The sequence below is a fragment of the Hylobates moloch genome, unplaced genomic scaffold, assembly GCF_009828535.3.
Source record: "Hylobates moloch isolate HMO894 unplaced genomic scaffold, HMol_V3 SCAFFOLD_6, whole genome shotgun sequence".
Lineage (NCBI taxonomy): Eukaryota > Metazoa > Chordata > Mammalia > Primates > Hylobatidae > Hylobates > Hylobates moloch.
The window spans coordinates 122889598-122907968 of record NW_026652281.1 but is presented as its reverse complement, the minus strand read 5'-3'; the positions used below and the strand labels follow the sequence as shown (position 1 = coordinate 122907968).

At 37.3% G+C, this 18371-nt stretch overlaps 1 protein-coding gene across 3 annotated transcripts in view; it reads left to right on the top strand.

Annotated features, from left to right (window-relative positions):
• Positions 1 to 18371, top strand: part of PRELID2 (PRELI domain containing 2) — a 76099-nt gene that overhangs the window by 33134 nt on the left and 24594 nt on the right. For all 3 annotated transcript variants that reach the window (XM_032158239.2, XM_058439978.1, XM_058439977.1), the window contains exon 5: positions 6255 to 6360. In XM_032158239.2, coding sequence (XP_032014130.1) covers positions 6255 to 6360 — 106 coding nt within the window. The remainder of the gene's footprint in view (positions 1 to 6254; positions 6361 to 18371) is intronic.

Genomic DNA, 18371 nt, shown 5'->3' with positions numbered 1-18371 from the left:
TTTGCAATTGAAATTGAGGATTCAATGAAGAAAAAATAGATACAACCATTTAGAAAAACATTTGGCCTGATCTATTAAAGTTGAAACTGTGCATGTGCTATGGCCTAGGTAATTGACTGCTGGATACTCCAGAGATACTTGTGCACATATATGTCTGGTTACATTATAAGCATTTTCATAACAGCACTGTTGATAATAGCCATAAACTGAGTCCATTCTAAATATTTTCTGTAGATTGGATAATTTGGAGTGTTTTCAATCAGTAGAACACTATGTAGCAATGAAAATGAACAAACAACAACTAAATGCAACATTGTAGATGAGTCTTATACACATAAGACTGAGCACATGGGCATTATTCACCCTGCCATAATAGGCAGTGACATGATCAGTGTGTGCTTAGGAAGTTGACTTTTGTCAGTATGGAGTTTAGGGAATTCATGCTGGAGACAGGGACCCCATTGGGAGGCACTTTGCAATGGTCCTGGAGAGAGAATATTCTATGCCAAGCCCAGGCAGTAGCAGTAGCAAGGAAGAGTAACATGGACTGTTGAGGGACATCCCAAGTGAAATAAACACAATCAGGTGACTTACTGGATGTTTAGATTGATTCTAGAGAGGGGACCATCTAACACATTGCTAAGATTTCTAATCTCGTGGACTAGAAAAACAGTTGTGTCATTCACTAAGAGCAGAGGAAGACTAGGATTTTGAGGTGATAGCTAGTGAATCCTCATGACATTAAGCTATGTGACCTTGGGCAAGTTATTTAACATCTCTTTGCCATAGTTTCTTCATGTATAAAAGAGAGAAAATAATTTTCAAAGCATAGCAACCTCAGAAGATAATACAATGTCTGATATAGAATGTACACTGTTAACGATATTGAGTTTTGAGGAGTAAGTATGACCCTGAATTTGTAATATCATAAATGTGATGGGGAGTCCTCCCTGTAGGCTTCTCAGAGATGAAAGACAGGTGAAGGAAAACCTGAGTCATCCTTATATGTCTTGAGGATGATGAAACACTATGTACTTTCAAGTACAGGGTGGGGAGAAAGTCTTAAGACATGAGCTACAAAGAAACGAGATTACATAACGTGGGAAAAGAAAAGCCAAGAGGTGATTTAACAAGACTTTAAATGAAGAGCAAGCCAGAAGTTAGCAGGTACTGTTGCTGAAAATGGTTTAAAAGGCACAGAGCCATTTATAAAATGCTTTATTTATTTATATAAAAGTGATACTCAGGGTCTTTTTACTTAATAGACTTTTTGGTGATTGCCAAAGGAATACATATTTTTTAAATAGAAAATTTATAAACCACTAAAAAGAACAAAGCAAGTAAATAATATATATAATTCTAATGCCCTAATATTGTTAACATTTTAGCTCTGTTCACTTACTTATCTGTCCATCCGTCCGTCTGTCCATCCGTCCATCCATCCATCCATCTTGTCTTTTTTTTTAAATGAAGCTGAAATTAAACCATATGTTGTGTAAACTGCTGTGTTTTGCACAGAACTTAAATGGAGATGAATTCTAGTGTGAAGGATTTAGGTTAGCTATTTGTAGTAAGAAGAGTGTCTGATGTGCTTTATCAATGAGTTATTGAGGGAAAGTGCAATATTTTCTTCTCTGGCAGTCTTAAAATATAATAGGATAAACTCTCACCTCGTTGATGGCAAGGGCATGACCCTGCTTTACTGCTCTGTTATTCTCTGATATGTGGACAAAACCCTAGAGTGCTTTTCTGAGGACTTACTTCTCCCAAAAGTGGCAGAAAGAAATATTGGTTAGAATATGATGTAAGAGACTCTTATTAATCCCTCACCTACATTTGCCTTCAGGACTGAAGACTGAAGAGTTCATCTCTCCCAAGAGTGTGAGACTGCTCAACTTTTCATTTCTCAATATTAAAATCACTGTAAAATTCTATTCTGACTAATCCATAATAAAGACAGGAAAGATTAGTGTCACCAGGATATAGTTTTACATGAGAAAATCATTTTAAATAGGCTTAAATCTAATGGGTGAAAACTGCTTAGACGGAAGGTATTTATGTCAGATTGGATGGGATAACTCTTTTGTGTGTGTGTGTGTGTGTGTGTGTGTGTGTGTGTGTGTGTAAGAGAAGGGGAGGAAAGGGAAGGGGGAGAGGGAGAGAGGAATTCTGAAGGCTTCCTTTTATTGTATGCATGATCTAAATGTAGAGGCTACTGCTATTAGCGAGGTCTAATTAAGAGGTTTTAATAACCATTTTGACCAAAATGACAGTTTGTAGGATCCAGTATTTTCTCAGATTTTTTTTTTTTATTGTTTCAGTGCATGTGCTCACGTATACATGCATATAAACACATGTCAACTATACGTACAGGAGACGTGGCTCTCATTTCCTTTCCACAGAGATGTTGGGAAAATGTTTTCTGTGTTGAATATTTTTTATTACAAAGAAATTGAATTAATTCATTTAACAAATGCTCATTGAACTCATTCAGTGTAAGCACTGTGGTGAACATAGGGGATAGGAGATTGTCTAAAAGCATTAAGGAATGGCAATGAGCATTTTAGTCAGTGGTGCAGATGTGACTATTAATCTATACCTGGTACTTGGTGTCCTCAGAAGAGAAGCCACCATTACCTTCAGGGTAAAGCCTAAACTTCTCAGCCTGAGGCCATTTGCAATCTTGTCTTCAATTATTCTTTCAGCCTCATACCCTAACATCTCCTACACCCACCTTATGCTCCAGTCATTCCTGTGGGAAGAATTTGTCAAGCCCCATGCCATGTACTGGGCATTTTTAGATAACTTGTGGCTCCTCAGACATCTCTCTTCCTTCACGCCTCCTTACCTGGGTCCTTGTGGTTTTCCTCTGATGGAATGCTTCACCTCCAATTGTTGACACTCTCCCACTTGTCTCTGTGTCTTTTCCACTAGCCAGTGAGATCCTGGAGGAGAGAGACCATCTCTTTTTCTGTGGGCCTCTAGCAGTCAGTATGGCACTTAGCATATAGTAGCCATGTAGTCAGTGTGTTGAACAAATGAATGAATGAGGCAAAGTTAAGTGTAATCCAAATCCGTAGTGGTGATGAGCTCCTTAGCTTTTGTTTATTTAGGAACACTTAATTTCTCTTTCGTTTTTGAAGGATAGCTTTGCTGGATATAGTATTTTCGTCTTGTAGGTTTTTTTTTTTTTTTAATTTCAGTATTTTGAACATGTCATTGCATTCACTTCTGGCCTGCAAAGTTTCTGCCAAGGAATCTACTGAAAATCTTATAGGAGCTTAATGTGATGAGTTGCTTTTCTCTTACTGCTTTCAAGATTCTCCCTTTTTCTGTGACTTTTTTTTTTTTTTTTGGAGACGGAGTCTCGCTCTGTTGCCCAGGCTGGAGTGCAGTGGCATGATCTCGGCTCACTGCAAGCTCCGCCTCCTGGGTTCATCACGCCATTCACCTGCCTCAGCCTCTCCAAGTAGCTGGGACTACAGGCGCCCGCCACCACACCCAGCTAATTTTTTGTATTTTTAGTAGAGACGGGGTTTCACCATGGTCTCGATCTCCTGACCTTATGATCCGCCCACCTCGGCCTTCCAAAGTGCTGGAATTACAAGCATGAGCCACTGCGCCCGGCCTTTTTCTGTGACTTTTGACAGTTTGATTATAATGTGTCTTGGTGTGAGTCTTTTTTATATATATATGTATATATATTATATATATATTATATATACACATATATACATATATATGTATATATTATATATGTGTATATATAATATATATAATACTTTAAGTTCTATGGTACATGTGCACAACATGCAGATTTGATACATAGGTATACATGTGCCATGTTGGTTTGCTGCACCCATCAACTCATCATTTACATCAGGTATTTCTCCTAATGCTATCCCTCCCCTAGGCCCCCACCTACTGACAGGCCCTGGTGTGTGATGTTCCCCACTCTGTGACCAAGTGATCTCATTGTTCAATTCCCATCTCTGAGTGAGAACATGTGGTGTTTGGTTTTCTGTCCTTGTGATAGTTTGCTGAGAATGATGGTTTCCAGCTTCATCCATGTCCCTGCAAAAGACATGAACTCATCCTTTTTTATGGGTGCATACTGTTCCATGGTGTATATGTGCCACATTTTCTGAATCCAGTCTATCATTGATGGACATTTGGGTTGGTTCCAGGTCTTTGCTATTGTGAATAGTGCTGCAATAAGCATATGTGTGCACATGTCTTTATAGTAGCATGATTTATAATCCTTTGAGTATATACCCAGTAATGGGATGGCTGAGTCAAATAGTAATTCTAGTTCTAGGTCCTTGAGGAATCGCCACACTGTCTTCCACAATGGTTGAACTAATTTGCACAGATGTGAGTCTTTTTGAATTTATCCTAGTTGAAGTTCGTTGAGCTTTCTCAATTTGTATGCCAATTTCCTCCCTCGAATTTGGGGAATTTTCAGCCATTATTTCTTCAAATAGGCACTCTGCTTCTTTCTCATGCTCTTCTCATTCTGAGATTCCCATAATGTGGATAATGATCTGTTTGATGATGTCTTGTAAGTCCCTTAGGCTCTCTTGACTTTTCTTTATTCTTTTTATTTATTTTTTGGTCCCTGACTCAATAATTTCAAATAACCTGTCTTTAAGTTTGCTGATTCTTTCTTCTGCTTGATCAAGTTTGCTATTGAATGAGCCCCTCTAGTGAATTGTTTTTTAGTTCCATTATTGTATTCTTCAACTCTGGAATTTCTGCTTAGTTCTCATTTTTGTCATAGTTTCTCTTTGTTGATAGTCTCATTTTGTTCTTGCACTTTATTTTTCCTGATTCCTTTAGTTGTCTATTTTAGTTCATGGAGCATTTTAAGATGGTTATTTCAAGTTCTTTGTGAGGTAATTCATAGATCTCTGTTTCTTTAGGGTTGGTTTCTAGAGATTTATTTTGTTTCTTTGATTGGGCCATGTTTCCTTGTTTCTTTGCATGCATTGTGATCTTTTGTTGAGGTTTGGGTATATAAAAAAAACAGCCACTTCTCCCAGTCTTATGGACTGGCTTCATATAGGGAAGACCGTCACTGGACAGCCTAGCTTGAGATTCTGGGGGCCTCTCAAACCTTTTTGGGGGATGCATCTTCTCTGGGCTTGTGTGTAATTTCCCAGTCACAGGGGACTGCCCCTGTTCTCAAGAGCCCTGATCTTTTGTTACCCTTGGTGTCTGTCTGAGGTACTGCAGGCTCTCTAGTGTAACAAGCCACCATGCTTGCTTTTGAAAGTATATTGCCATTTCGTTTAGCACTCTGAGTCATGCCCCTCTTAAAGACAGAATGTTGGATGCACAGTTAGCACTTTTCTATCCCTCCTGAGGGAGAAGCCAGAAGCTGGGATTTTTTTCTTGACTGCGTTACACTATGCTGGGTGGGAGGGAGCTATCATAGGTAAAAGCAACAAAGTTTCTTATCTGCTTTGATGTGGCTCTTCTTGGCTTTGCACCCACCTGGGGTGCTGCCAATTCTTGAGGGAGTTCTCATAAAGGCAATTTTGTTTGTATATTGTTCTTAAGTCATTGTCTCTGGGGGTAATGAGGGCTTGGGACTTCCTATTCAGCCATCTTACTTCCATCACTCTTAAGTGTAATCTAGATCTCTGTTTTATGACATGAAGATAATTAATATTGGTATAATTTTGGTAATTAAAATTGGTAGAGATGGTGACATATCTCTTCTGTCTCACCTCCTTCTCCAATCGAGGATTGAAAAAGTCATTCCAGGTGTCTGGCTTTCCAATCTTGTCTCTATCTGACTCTCTTTAGTAATAGTAGCTAACATTTAGTAAATACTTATGTGTCAGGAAATCTTCATATTCCTGTGATGTATGATAACTCATTTACTTGCCACAGTAGTTGTAAAAGAAAGATACTATGGTCATTCCCATTTTACATGTGAGGAAACTGAGTTATAGAGAGTCTACATAATTTACCTAAGGTCATATCATTGATAATTACCTCAGACTCAATTTTAAAAAGAGATTTTGCAGCATGAAATGAATATTCTTTAATTTGAATAAGACTGTTGTTAATATTATATAAACTATAAATTACTTTTAACAAAATCTTATAACAGGTAGTTATTGAATTATTAAGGATATTATTTTTTATTGATTATAAGTGGTAATTATGCAGCTAGAAATGTCTGTAGTTTACATATCCAAGCATAGAATGACATCAAAGATGTGTTTTTTGTTTTTTTTTTGCAGGACAGAGTTCATTCAAAGAGGCAGGATTTCAATCACAGGAGTTGGATTTCTCAACTGTATTTTAGAAACTTTTGCCAGCACATTCTTAAGACAGGGAGCCCAGAAGGTAACCATATTTCTGCCTTGAACCAACATTAATTTTAAAAAACAATAGGAGTTCCAATAGGGTTATTGAATAAGACTCATGAGCAGACATAATGAGAAAAACATATAGTTAATAAATATATGCAAAAATAATTACCCTCAAAATTATTACATAAATTCAAATCAAAGTAAAACTAAAGTGCCATTTATGGCTCATTAAATTAAAAATATGCCAATGAAGAGTATGTGAAAATTTGGAGCATACTTATAATCTAATTAAAATAAATAATCAGAATGAATAATAATGTATAGTATGGTGGCAACTATTTAATAAAGATAATGATAGTTAATATTTATTGGGTACTTACTATGTACTACTGACTGCTAAAAGAATTTGTATTTATTAACTCATTTAATCCTCACAAACCTTTGCAGGAGCTATTATTGTTGTCCTAATATTATGGATGAGGAAAATACAGAGACCCCAATTGTCCATTCTTATAGTTTTCAAACCGTATTCTCAAGGGAGCTTAGGCTTCCATGAAAGTGATTCAGAAGCCACATTGGAGTTCTAAGGTCCTGTGTGCTCTATTTAAAGTAGAGCTTTTCCATTTTAATCTGTCCTCTATGGTATTCCATATAACATTTATATCTTCTATTTTCTTTCCTTAATAGCATTATTTTTAAAACTTCATGTCAAAACCCATTGCTTATGCATTTTTATGTGCTTATTGCAGTGCTCAGTATAGAGCAGTTGCTCCAAAGTGTTTTATTATTGTTATTAATTGCTATGATAATTATACTCATTTATTTCCAGATTTTACTCAGGACTTTTTGTATAAGTTTACCTCATTTTGTTTTGTGGGATAGAATTAACTGCTGGTGTAAAGAACCATTGTTATGACCCTCAGAGACTTCCTGGTAATGGACCCTTGTTTTCATTTTTGCATGTCTGGGTTCAAGGATGAACCTGTACTAGGAGGTGTTCATCTGGGAGGCTGAGGGCGGTGAATGAATATTCAGTACTGTTCTGTACACCATAGACATACTGTTGTGATTGACGATGTGTTCTTGCTCCAGTTGAGGTGGTTCCTGGCACATATTCAGACTGGTCCAGCCTCTTTAAACCTGGACTTGAAGCGAGTAGTTGAACTTCCAGAAGATCTTATGTCACCTTCACTCACTCAGACATTATTGCAAATTTTTCTGCTATGTTGCAATTTATGCATTTGTAAAAACTCCCATGTTCTGCAGCATTGCACTCTAAAAATAGTGGAACTGATGAGAAAAGTAATTTCATTGCCATGTTTCTTACTGAGTTGACCTTTTGTGCATCCTTTAAACTCTATGATAATAACAGTAATAATAAATTGAATTTTTTTTATAATACAGGTATATTCACTAGATGAATGGGATTTTTTTGAGAGAGAGGGATAACATTTAGGTGAAGTAGGGTTCAAAGTTCGTGTTCCCTATTATCAAATTGATTGCAAATGTTCATTTATAAAAACCATTCTTGCAGGCCATATAAAAAGAGATGGTGGGCTGGATTTGGCTTGTAGGGTATAGCTAACCCCTATTTCAGATAAATATTATTTCATTAACTGAAGTTGATCTGTATTTGATGCATCGATTAATCTGATGAACCTAATAATGACTTTTAATCGCACAGTGGTTATGTACATTCTGATCCTGTGAGACACATAAAGTGAAATTTTTATTCCCATTTTATTAATGAGAATGAGAATTTCCATTTTATTAATGGGAAATGACTTGACTTAAAAGATAAGCATACCCGATATGTGGTAACTGCTTTCCCTGCTTCCTTCCTCTTACAAATATATATTGAGTACCTGCTTTGCACTGGGCACTGTGCTAAATGTGGGCTAAATGTGTTTCTTCAAGGTCACAGAACTAGCAAAGGGTGGAGTCTGGACTTAAATCCCTATCTTTTGTCAATGAGAGTTCCCTCTTGCCACTTTACTGTTCAGCCCTCAGATGAATGAAGTGAAATCCTTGCCTACCTAGCATCACGAACTTCACTAATATTTTTGTTCATTAGATGAATTTGTGTTGTGGTCTTACTCCCTTTGGATTTATTAGGACTATTTGGTTGCAAGTAACAGAAACCGCTTCAGGCTAGCTCATTCTAAGTGTACAAGGGTGGTGAGGCTGGCAGACTTCAGAAAGGTCTTCACTGGGAACTGAACACTGCCAGGAACCCAAGTGGTATTCCTTCTTCAGCTCTTGTCTATAAGATTGTGTGTCTGTTTTATTCCACTCTTTCTGTGTAGTCTGGTTTTCTCTGCTCCCCAGGTTATATAATGGGACATGGGCCTCCACTGTCAAGCATACATATTATATATTAATAGAATTCTCACTAATAATGAAGTAGCTTGTTTCTTTTCTTTATTAATTCTTTGGGAGGGACTCTCATTGGCTTCCCATAAGTCAGGCACCACCAGGAAGGTGGAAGTCAAGTTGTCCAGTTATGGCTCATCCTCTGCCATGACCACATGGACCAGGGTTAGGGGCCACTTCTCAGGGGAAGGGATTGTGGGGCGGATATATACTCCCCAAAATTTCTAGCATAATCCCACATTTGATTTTATGTTCCTTGATGGCAGAGAGGTGGTTTGATTCACCTTAATTCTTATTCCCTCCTCCCAACCTGTAGTACTTTGGACAGTGTTCCATCCATTCTTGTGGGAATGAGTAGAAAGGAAATGCCCAGGGAGGTTCACAGTTGGTTTCTGATGAATATTATCTGGAAATAATTAGGTGACTTCAACTTCTTAAAGTGATTCCTTTTTATTCTCGTTTATTATGCTCAGAAGTAAGAATATATTTTTCCTGCTAGCTTTTGCCTTTTCTGACTTACTTTTTCTTTTTGAAGAGGCCACATTTAATTAGCTTTTTGATTTTAGGAGCCGTTTATGCTTGAGTGTCTGTTTTGTTTTATCCAAGTGGTCATGTTTCCTGGTATCAGCCTGACTTCCTGATAAACCTTCACAGCTGAGCCTGCATAAATGGTTTCTGTGGAAGTCACCATAAGAGTGTTTTAGGTGACTTTATTTTCACTTTAGGACTTATTGCTGAGTCTGTTTAGTAGTGGTAATGATGGGATCTGATATCTATTTTTTTCCATAAAAATCAAAACTCGGTACTCACAAATTTTATGTTTTTATGTTTGTAAATTAAAAACTGGCTTTAGCTATGGATCCCCAAGCTGAGGTCATACGTGTATTCTGTGCCTCTGGGGACTGGCTCAATTGCGTTTTTCTCCTTCCTTCATCACTCTTAAAGGGAGGTAACTTGGAATTTGGGAGCCTTTGTGTCACAAATGCTGAATTTTCACACACCAGTCAGACCCCTCCTTCCTCCTGGAGTAGAAATCTGTGGGCAGGAGAACTGGGATTTCCCTTTGGCAGTCAAGTTGACAGATGTATCCTTGAAACAGGAGTGGTTCTGAACTTGCAGTCCTCTGGACTCGCTCTCCTCACCTTTGTAACCCAGCACAAATCACTTTGGCTCTCCCTATTCTCAGTTTAATTGTCTGCAAAATGGGTATTTTAATGTGTTCCCACAGGTACATGTGAAAACTTTGATAGCTTTCTGTAAGTTGGTAAACACAGGTCAAATATACAAAATATGTCTTAGTGTTCAAGAATTAAAAAAAATCACTGCCACATACTTCTTTAACATATTTTCTTTTTATGGTTATATGTTTTTTTTCTCTCCCTCAAATTCATGCAAACACATACAATCTAGACAACTAGATTTTAAGTTCAATTCCACCAGCACTTTTTGGATGTCACCTATGTGCCCGGCATTGGGTAGGATGCTGGAGACACAAGTAAGAATTAAGACATAATTCACAAGATAGAGATTGTGCCTTAAGCAGCTTTACTTCTGGGACATCTAGCTCAGGGTGGAAAGCAGGACAGACAATGAATAAACATCTGCTGATGCAGAAAATTTATTGAGCCTTGTTTGGTGTTCAGTGCCAGCACTATGATCAGTGCTGAGAAGCATATTAAAATAACAGCTAGTGTTTACAAGAGCTTAGTAGATGCCAAACACTGTCCTTGGCACGCATTACCTTATCTGATTTTCTGGACAGCATAATGAGATAGGAATTGTTATTTTCATTTTATGCATAGGGAAACTGAGGTCCCAAGTGGCAAAGTAGTTTTCTCAAGGTCACAGAATTAGTAAGTGGTGAACCGGGGATTTGAACCCAAGCTTGTCTGACCCCAGAGTGCTCTTGATCTCTGCAGCACAGTGCTGCATTCATGATCTATGCACTTAAGCCACCTGCGTGGGGCAAGCTGTGTGTTCTTGATATAACCAGAGTGAGGCAATGGGATGCACAGTAATGATGGAGGAATGCAAATGTAGAGAGTTCAGTTACAAGAGAGGAACTTGGAATGGGCCAGAGGAATGGGGCCATGCTACTTGAAACAGCCTTTGAGGGGCAAATGAATATCTTCCCTTGTGTTCAGAGGCCCCAGCATCTGTCGTCCACACTACAGCTGGCCTAAACTCCACAGTGCCATGCAGGTTCACAGTGTGTTAGCTGACGTTTCTCCCGTTTTTACTGTAATGACATACCCTCTTTTCTGCTTCCCTATGTACTGCAGATGTATTGTTATTTGCTTTGAAAATACCTTTGTATTAAAAATAATATTAAAAGTTTGTTTTTTATTGGGCAAAATATACATAGCATAAAATTTACCATTTTAACTATTTTTAAGTGTACAGTTCAGTGGCATTAAGTACACTCACATTGTTGTGCAGCCGTCACCATCATCCATCTCCAGACCTTTGTTTCTCTTCCCAAACAGGAACTCTTTAGCCATTAAACAATAACTTCCCATCCCATTCACCTCCTAGCCCCTGGCAACCACCATTCTACTTTTTGTCTCTATGAACTTGGCTAGTTTAGTTATGTCATATAAGTGGACTCATGCAGTATTTGTCTTTTTGTGACTGGCATTATTTTACTTAGCATGTTTTCAATGTTCATCTGTATTGTAGCATGTGTCAGAATTACCTTTCTTTTTAAGGCTAATATTTCATTGTTTGTATATATCACATTTTGTTTGTCTAGTCATCTGATATGGTTTGGCTATGTTCCCACCCAAATCTTACGTGAATTGTAATAATCCCCACGTGTCAAGGTGGGGCCAGGTGGAGATAATTGAATCATGGGGGCTGTTTCCCCCATCCTGTTCTCTTGGTAGTGAATAAGTCTCATGAGATCTGATGTTTTTATAAATGGGAGTTCGCCTGCACAAGCTGTCTTGCCTCCGCCATGTAAGACGTGACTTGCTCCTCATTTGCCTTCTGCCATGATTGTGAGGCCTCCCTAGCCATGTGGAACTGTGAGTCAATTAAACCTCTTTCCTTTATAAATTACGCAGTCTCAGGTATGTCTTTATTAGCAGTGTGAAAACAGACATCATCCATTGGTGGATTCTTGGGTTGCTTCTGCCTTTTGGCTATTGTGAATAATACTGCTATAAACATGGGTATATAAATATCTGTTTGAGTCCCTGCTTTCAAGGGAAATTGAAGTGAAATTGCTGAATTATATGTTTAATATTTTGAGGACTCATTTAAAAGTTTTTTTAATTTTTTAAGTTAATTTTTTATTTTTAATTGATAAATTATAATTGTATATATTTTTGGGATACAATGTGGCATTTTGATATATATATATATATATATATATACACATACACACACACATACACAATGTGGAATTATTAATTCAAGCTTATTAAAATATCCATCACCTCACATATTTAACATTTTTTTGTGGTGAGATCATTTGGAGTTTACTCTTAGCAATTTTGAAATTTACAATATACGCTCATTAACTATAGTCAACATGCTATACAATAGATCTCAAAAACTTATTCCTCCTGTGTAACCGAAACTTTATGCCTTCTGGCCAACATCTCCTCATTCTCTCCCACCTCCTCCAGCCTCTGATAACCACCATTCTACTCTCTACTTCTGTGAGTTTAACTTTTTTAGATTTTACATATGAGGTATTTGTCCTTCTGTGCCTTATTTCACTTAACATAATGTTCTCCAGGTTTATCCACGTTGTCACAAATGACAGAACTTGCTTCTTTTTAAGGCTGACTAGTACTCCACTGTGTACATATACCATATTTTCCTTGTCCATTCATCCGTTGAACACTTAGGTTGATTCCGTATCTTGGCTATTGTGAATAATGCTGCAGTGACCATGAGAGTTCAGCTGTCTCTTTGAAATACCAATTCCAAATTCTTTGGATAAATACCCAGAAGTGGGATTGCTGGATCATATGGTGGTTCTATTTTGTGTTTTTTGAGGAACTTTCATATAGTTTTCCATAATAGGTATACTAATTTACATTTCCACAAACAGTGTGCAAGGGCATCCTTTTCTCCTCATTCTTGCCAACACTTTTTATCTTTCATCTTTTTGATATCAGCCACTGTAACAAGTATGAGGTGATATCTCATCGTGGTTTTAATTTACATTTCTCTAATGATTGGTGCTTTTGAGCATTCTTTTTTTCGTATACCTGTTGGCCATTTGTATGTTTTCTTATGAGAAATAGCTATCTGGTTCTTTGCCCATTTCTTAATTGGGTTATTTGTTTTCTTGCAATTGAGTTGTTTGAATCCCTTGTATATTTTGGATATTAACCCCGTATCAGATGTATATTTGTAGATGTTTTCTTCCAATTTGCAGGTTGTCTCTTCATTAATTGTTTCCTTTGCTGTGCATAAGCTGTTCAGTTTGATGCAATCTTATTTGTCTGTTTTTGCTTTTGTTCCCTGTGCTTTTGAGGCCAAATCCAAAAAATCATTGCCCAGACCAGTGTCATAGATTTTTTTCCCTTATATTTCCTTCTAGTAATTTTATAGTTTCAGTTCTTATGTTTAAGTCTTTAGTTCATTTTGAGTTGATTTTTGTATATGGTGTGAAATACAGGTCCAATTTTATTATTCTATGTGGATATTCAGTTTTCCCAGCACCATTTATTGAAGAGACTGTTTTTTTCCCATTGTGTGTTCTTGGCATCTTCCGTGAAAATCAATTGGCTCTAAATGCACAGGTTCATTTCTGGTCTCTCTAGTCTATTCCATTATTCGATGTGTCTGTTTTTATGCCAGTATTGTGCTGTTTTGATTACTATAGGTTTGTAATGTATTTTGAAATGAGGTAGTGTGATGCTTCCAGCTTTGTTCTTTTTACTCAAGATTACTTTGGTTATTTGAGGTCTTTTGTGGTTCCATGTGAATTTTAGAATTGTTTATTCTAATTTGTGGAAAATGTGTTGGAATATTGATAGAGATTGCATCGAATCTGTAGATTGCTTTGGGTGTTATGGATAAGTTAGCAATATTAATTCTTTCAAGATATGATCATGGGATATCTTTCCATTTGTTTGTGTCTTCAGTTTTGTCCATGTTTTATACTTTTCAGTGTAGAGATCTTTTACCACCTTAGTTAAATTTATTCCTAAGTATTTCTTTGGTAACTACTATAAATGAGATTGATTTCTTAATTTTTTTAGATAGTCTGTTGTTAGTGTATAGAAATGATACTGATTTTTGTATGTTGATTTTCGTATCCTGCAACTTAACTGAATTCATTTATCAGTTTCATTTTCTGGTGGAGTCTTTAGGGTTTTATATATATATAAGATATGTTGCCAGCAAACAGAGATGATTTTACTTCTTCCTTTTCTACATGGGTGCCTTTTATTTCTTTCTCTTGCCTAATTGCTCTAGCAAAACTCCCAGTATTATATTGAATAGAAGTGGAGAGAGTGGGCCACTTCTTTTGAGATAGTTGTCTATCTGTGTGCATGACAGCAATGGGGTATACCATTTCTGTGAATTTTTCTCAATTCTATACAGAAGAATGAATATATGCTGTCAGCCAGTGAGCACTGGTGGGTGTGCCATACAGTGTGTTCCTCAATCTGAGAGGCATTCACTCATCTCTTGACTGTGCCATAGTCTCTCTCAGCCTAGATTTCTTGTGCTGGTGGACACTTTTGACCCATGGTGGCCAATAGAAGATAGTATGTTGGAAGTGCCAAAAACATGCTGAAGACAAGTATTTATCTCAAGTCATGCTAAAATATGTAGTTAGCTTTTAATATGCCTTGAGATAAGTAAGTACATTCAGAAAGCAGATCAAAAAGATAAAGATCTGAAGGAAAATAGTGGTTGGTGGAAATCTGGGACACATGAAAGGCTTCATATACATTTCTACAGCCTTGGGAGGTGGCCCAATCACTGTGTGAAGCAGAGCTGGAAGACACCCAGGCCACAGTCAAGTCGTGATCTCAGACCTCAGGGACCCAAAGGGAAGGAAACAGAGACATCACTGATGCTCTGCAGGTGCTCACCAGTTTGGGAGGGCTTTCCTTGGGTCAGTGTTTCTCAACCCTTTTTTCATTATTACTCCCTTCAGGAGCCTTTTTACACAGTTTCCCCCTAATTGCTCTTTTCACCATGAAATTTTAAGACCATAGATATACTGATTATTTGTTCATGTACTATATTATGTTCAATTTGTACATAAAAGGTGAAGATAGCTGGGTGTGGTGGCTCATGCCTGGAATCCCAGCACTTTGGGAGGCTGAGGTGGGAAGATCACTTGAGCTCAGGAGTTTGAGACCAGCGTAGGCAACATAGCGAGATCTCCTCTCTACAGAAAACCAAAACAATTATCTGGGCATGGTATTGTGTGCCTATAATCCCAGCTGCTCTGGGGGCTGAGGTGAGAGGATTGCTTGAGCTGGGAGGTAAAGGCTGCAGTGAACTGTGATGGCACCACTGCACCCTAGCCTGGGTGACAGTGAGGCCCTATGTCAAAAAAAAAAAATTGTTGCCTCTTTTCAATATTGCCCTGTTGAGACAGCATGCCATTTACTATTTTGGGCATACTATTTAGGGAGCTTTTGTCTCTGTCCCTCCAAATTGAAGTGAAAAAATTGCTAGCTTCCCAGTCCCCAAAAATCTCAACCAAAATTTTCCAAACGCAAAGCAAAAGAACGTTTTGGTGAACCCCCACATAGTTGCTTACAAATTCCACATTTTGCTTCTCTGGGGAAGCTTAGGAGATAACATGGGTGATAACAGTCTTGTTATGCAAGCATTCTTTTTTTAGCCTAGTTTTTCTGAATCTTTAGAGTACTACAAATGCTGTGGAAATGCAGAGCTCTCATTATGCAATCGCATAGACGTGTTTTTTTGTTTTGTTTTGTTTTTTGTTTTTGAGTTTGTGAAATACATTTTAAATGTGTGATGAAATAATTTGTTATTTCCGCCACTCTCCTGGCAAGGCCCCATTATTAGTTCCATCATTATTCTTATTGTGATCAGGAGGCTGAAGCAGAGAAAGATTGAATTCAACAGTGTGTGAAATATTTGTCACTGAAACAATGCGGGCAAGTCAAACAATCTGAACATCGCTTTGAAGAAGGTCTGGTCTAGACATGCTACAGCTAAAGAAATCAGAATATGCTGTTTCCTTGGGGTGTATGCTTGTTATTTTAGCCTTATAGAAATCCATTTTAGTAGTGGCAGATAATTTCCTAGGACTCAAGAAAAAGTGGAGATACTACAAATGTAGTTCAAGTAGGCATTTGAAAAACATTGAGACATTTGGTGGCATTATTTTTGTAAAGTAACTATATGAGTTATTTATTGCTGTGTAACAAATTGCCCCAACTTTGCAGCTTGAAACAACACATATGTATTACCTTTGTTTCTGTAGATTAGGAGTCTGGGCACAGCTTAGTTGGATCTGTTTCAAGGTTTCACAAGGATGTAATCAAGATTTTAGCTGGGGCTGCAAACTCATCTGAAGGCTCAATGGGGAAGCTTCATCTCCAAACTCACATGGTTGCTGGCAGGATTCAGCGGGCCTCCCTTGGTTCCTTGCCACATGGGCCTCTGTATAGATGATCTCAGAATGTGGCAGTGAGCGTGAGAGCAAGAGAGTGCTACCAAGGTGAAATATCATGGTTTTTTATAAACTAATTGAAGTGACATCCTTTTATTTTCTGTATTCTGTTCATTAGAAGAAAGTCACAGCCCACACTAAAAAGGAGGAGATTACACAGGGGCATAAATACCAGGAGGCACAGGTCACTAGGAGCCACATCAGAAGCTGCCTGCCACACTGACCTTATCCAACCTGTATGCTGAGTTGTAGGCAGAAGTGTTAAGTTCTTTTTGATATATACTGGGTATTGATGATAATGAGAGGTTGCTGAGGGTCGGCTGCATCCCAGAAACCTCATTAACAGTTTATGGAAATTTCTGTGACACATATATTGTGACATTTATTAGTTATTTATTTATAAGTAGGCACAAAATAGTTGACCTGTTCTGTAAGTTTGATTAAGTCTTCATCCTTTTGGGTGCTCTGACCATGAATTGCATGAACAGCTCACTGAAGGCAGAGCAGACAATATTCCAAAGGCAGGATTCAGCTGTTTTATAGAGAGCATCAGGTAACCAGAATCTTCTGATGTAGTAGCTGGCCCTGGGACCATTTAGGCATAAACTGTGGATTCCATCCCTAAAGTTGGAGGGTGAAGGGCTTGCTAGATAGAGACTTACACCCTGATGGCACAAGGATGGGTGCTCGTTTAGAATTTTGAGCTAATCCACATATCTTAAGTTCCATTCATTGAGTTAATGACAGTCCATTTCTAATATCCATTATGCTAGTTAACAAGCCATTACTTTTACCGGTGAAAATTTGCAATTTTAACATTCCTCGTGCTAATAATCAAAGCCTTTGGTGTCTGAATGAAGTTTCTGGAGAGCGAGGTTGCTGATTAGAATGCTCACAGACAACCTCTGGCATGTGAGGCCTGCATTAGGGCATCTAGCTGTACCTAGTGTATAACTTGAACTAACACTCATACTATCATAGTATACATCATGTGCTGAAGTATTTTAAAGCAAATTATAGACATCTTAACAATCGTATACCAAATATCAACTTCTGAACTAAAAGCATAGTACGTTGTGCCTTTAGAAAGATTGTTCGGTGTGAAACAAAGTTTTGTCTGTGTGTTTAACATAGGGATTGTGTATGAAGCTTTACAGAAAAGCTTCTTGGCCTTTGATTAGGCTTTCTCACTTTCCACAAGTCACACTTTTCTCTCTCAGACCCTTAACTTTCTCTCTCTAGAATGAAGTGATCATAAACCCCATTTTACAGGATTTTTAAAGGATTAAGTGAGGTTACATATGTGAAATATGCCTGGCACATAGTAAAATCTCAATCATTGTTAGCTTTAAGAGATGTTCTCTGCTAAGAAGTATATTTTTATAGGTGATAGCCTTTTAAATACAAACATTTTAGATATACAGCGGTACAGGGCAAGTTGGTGGTATTCCTTTTAAAAATGATATATTTTTATCATTTTCTTGAATTATAAAAGTACTAAATATTCATTTTCAATTTTTAATTAAAGTGCAACTAAGATAAAATCATTCATAATTCTAATACTCAGTGTATTCACATTTAACATTTTGACGTAGATCTTTTTATAGGTCTGTTCATGTTTGCATATGTATGTATATGTATGGTTTTTTTTTTTAAAAAAAAACCAAAGTTGGGATTATTTAGCCCAACTATTTCATTTGTGGACATATTTATAAACATTTTTTTCTGTGTCATTACATATTCCTTGAAAATATGATTTTTGATGCCTGCATAATATTCCATTGGCATAATAGCTGTTATTGTTGGTTTCTATTTTTCTTCACTATTATGAATAACATTGGAATAAATTTTTGAATATAAATGCCATATAAATGTTTGTGTACATTTCTTGTTGCTTTCTGAGCTAAGACCTTTCATGCTTATTGCCAAATTTTCTCCCAAGAGAATTCTGCAAATTTGGCACTGGATATCATCCATATTCTTGCTGTATAACTTGAATGAAAGACTTAACTTCTTAAAACTTCCATTTATCATTAAGAAATTAG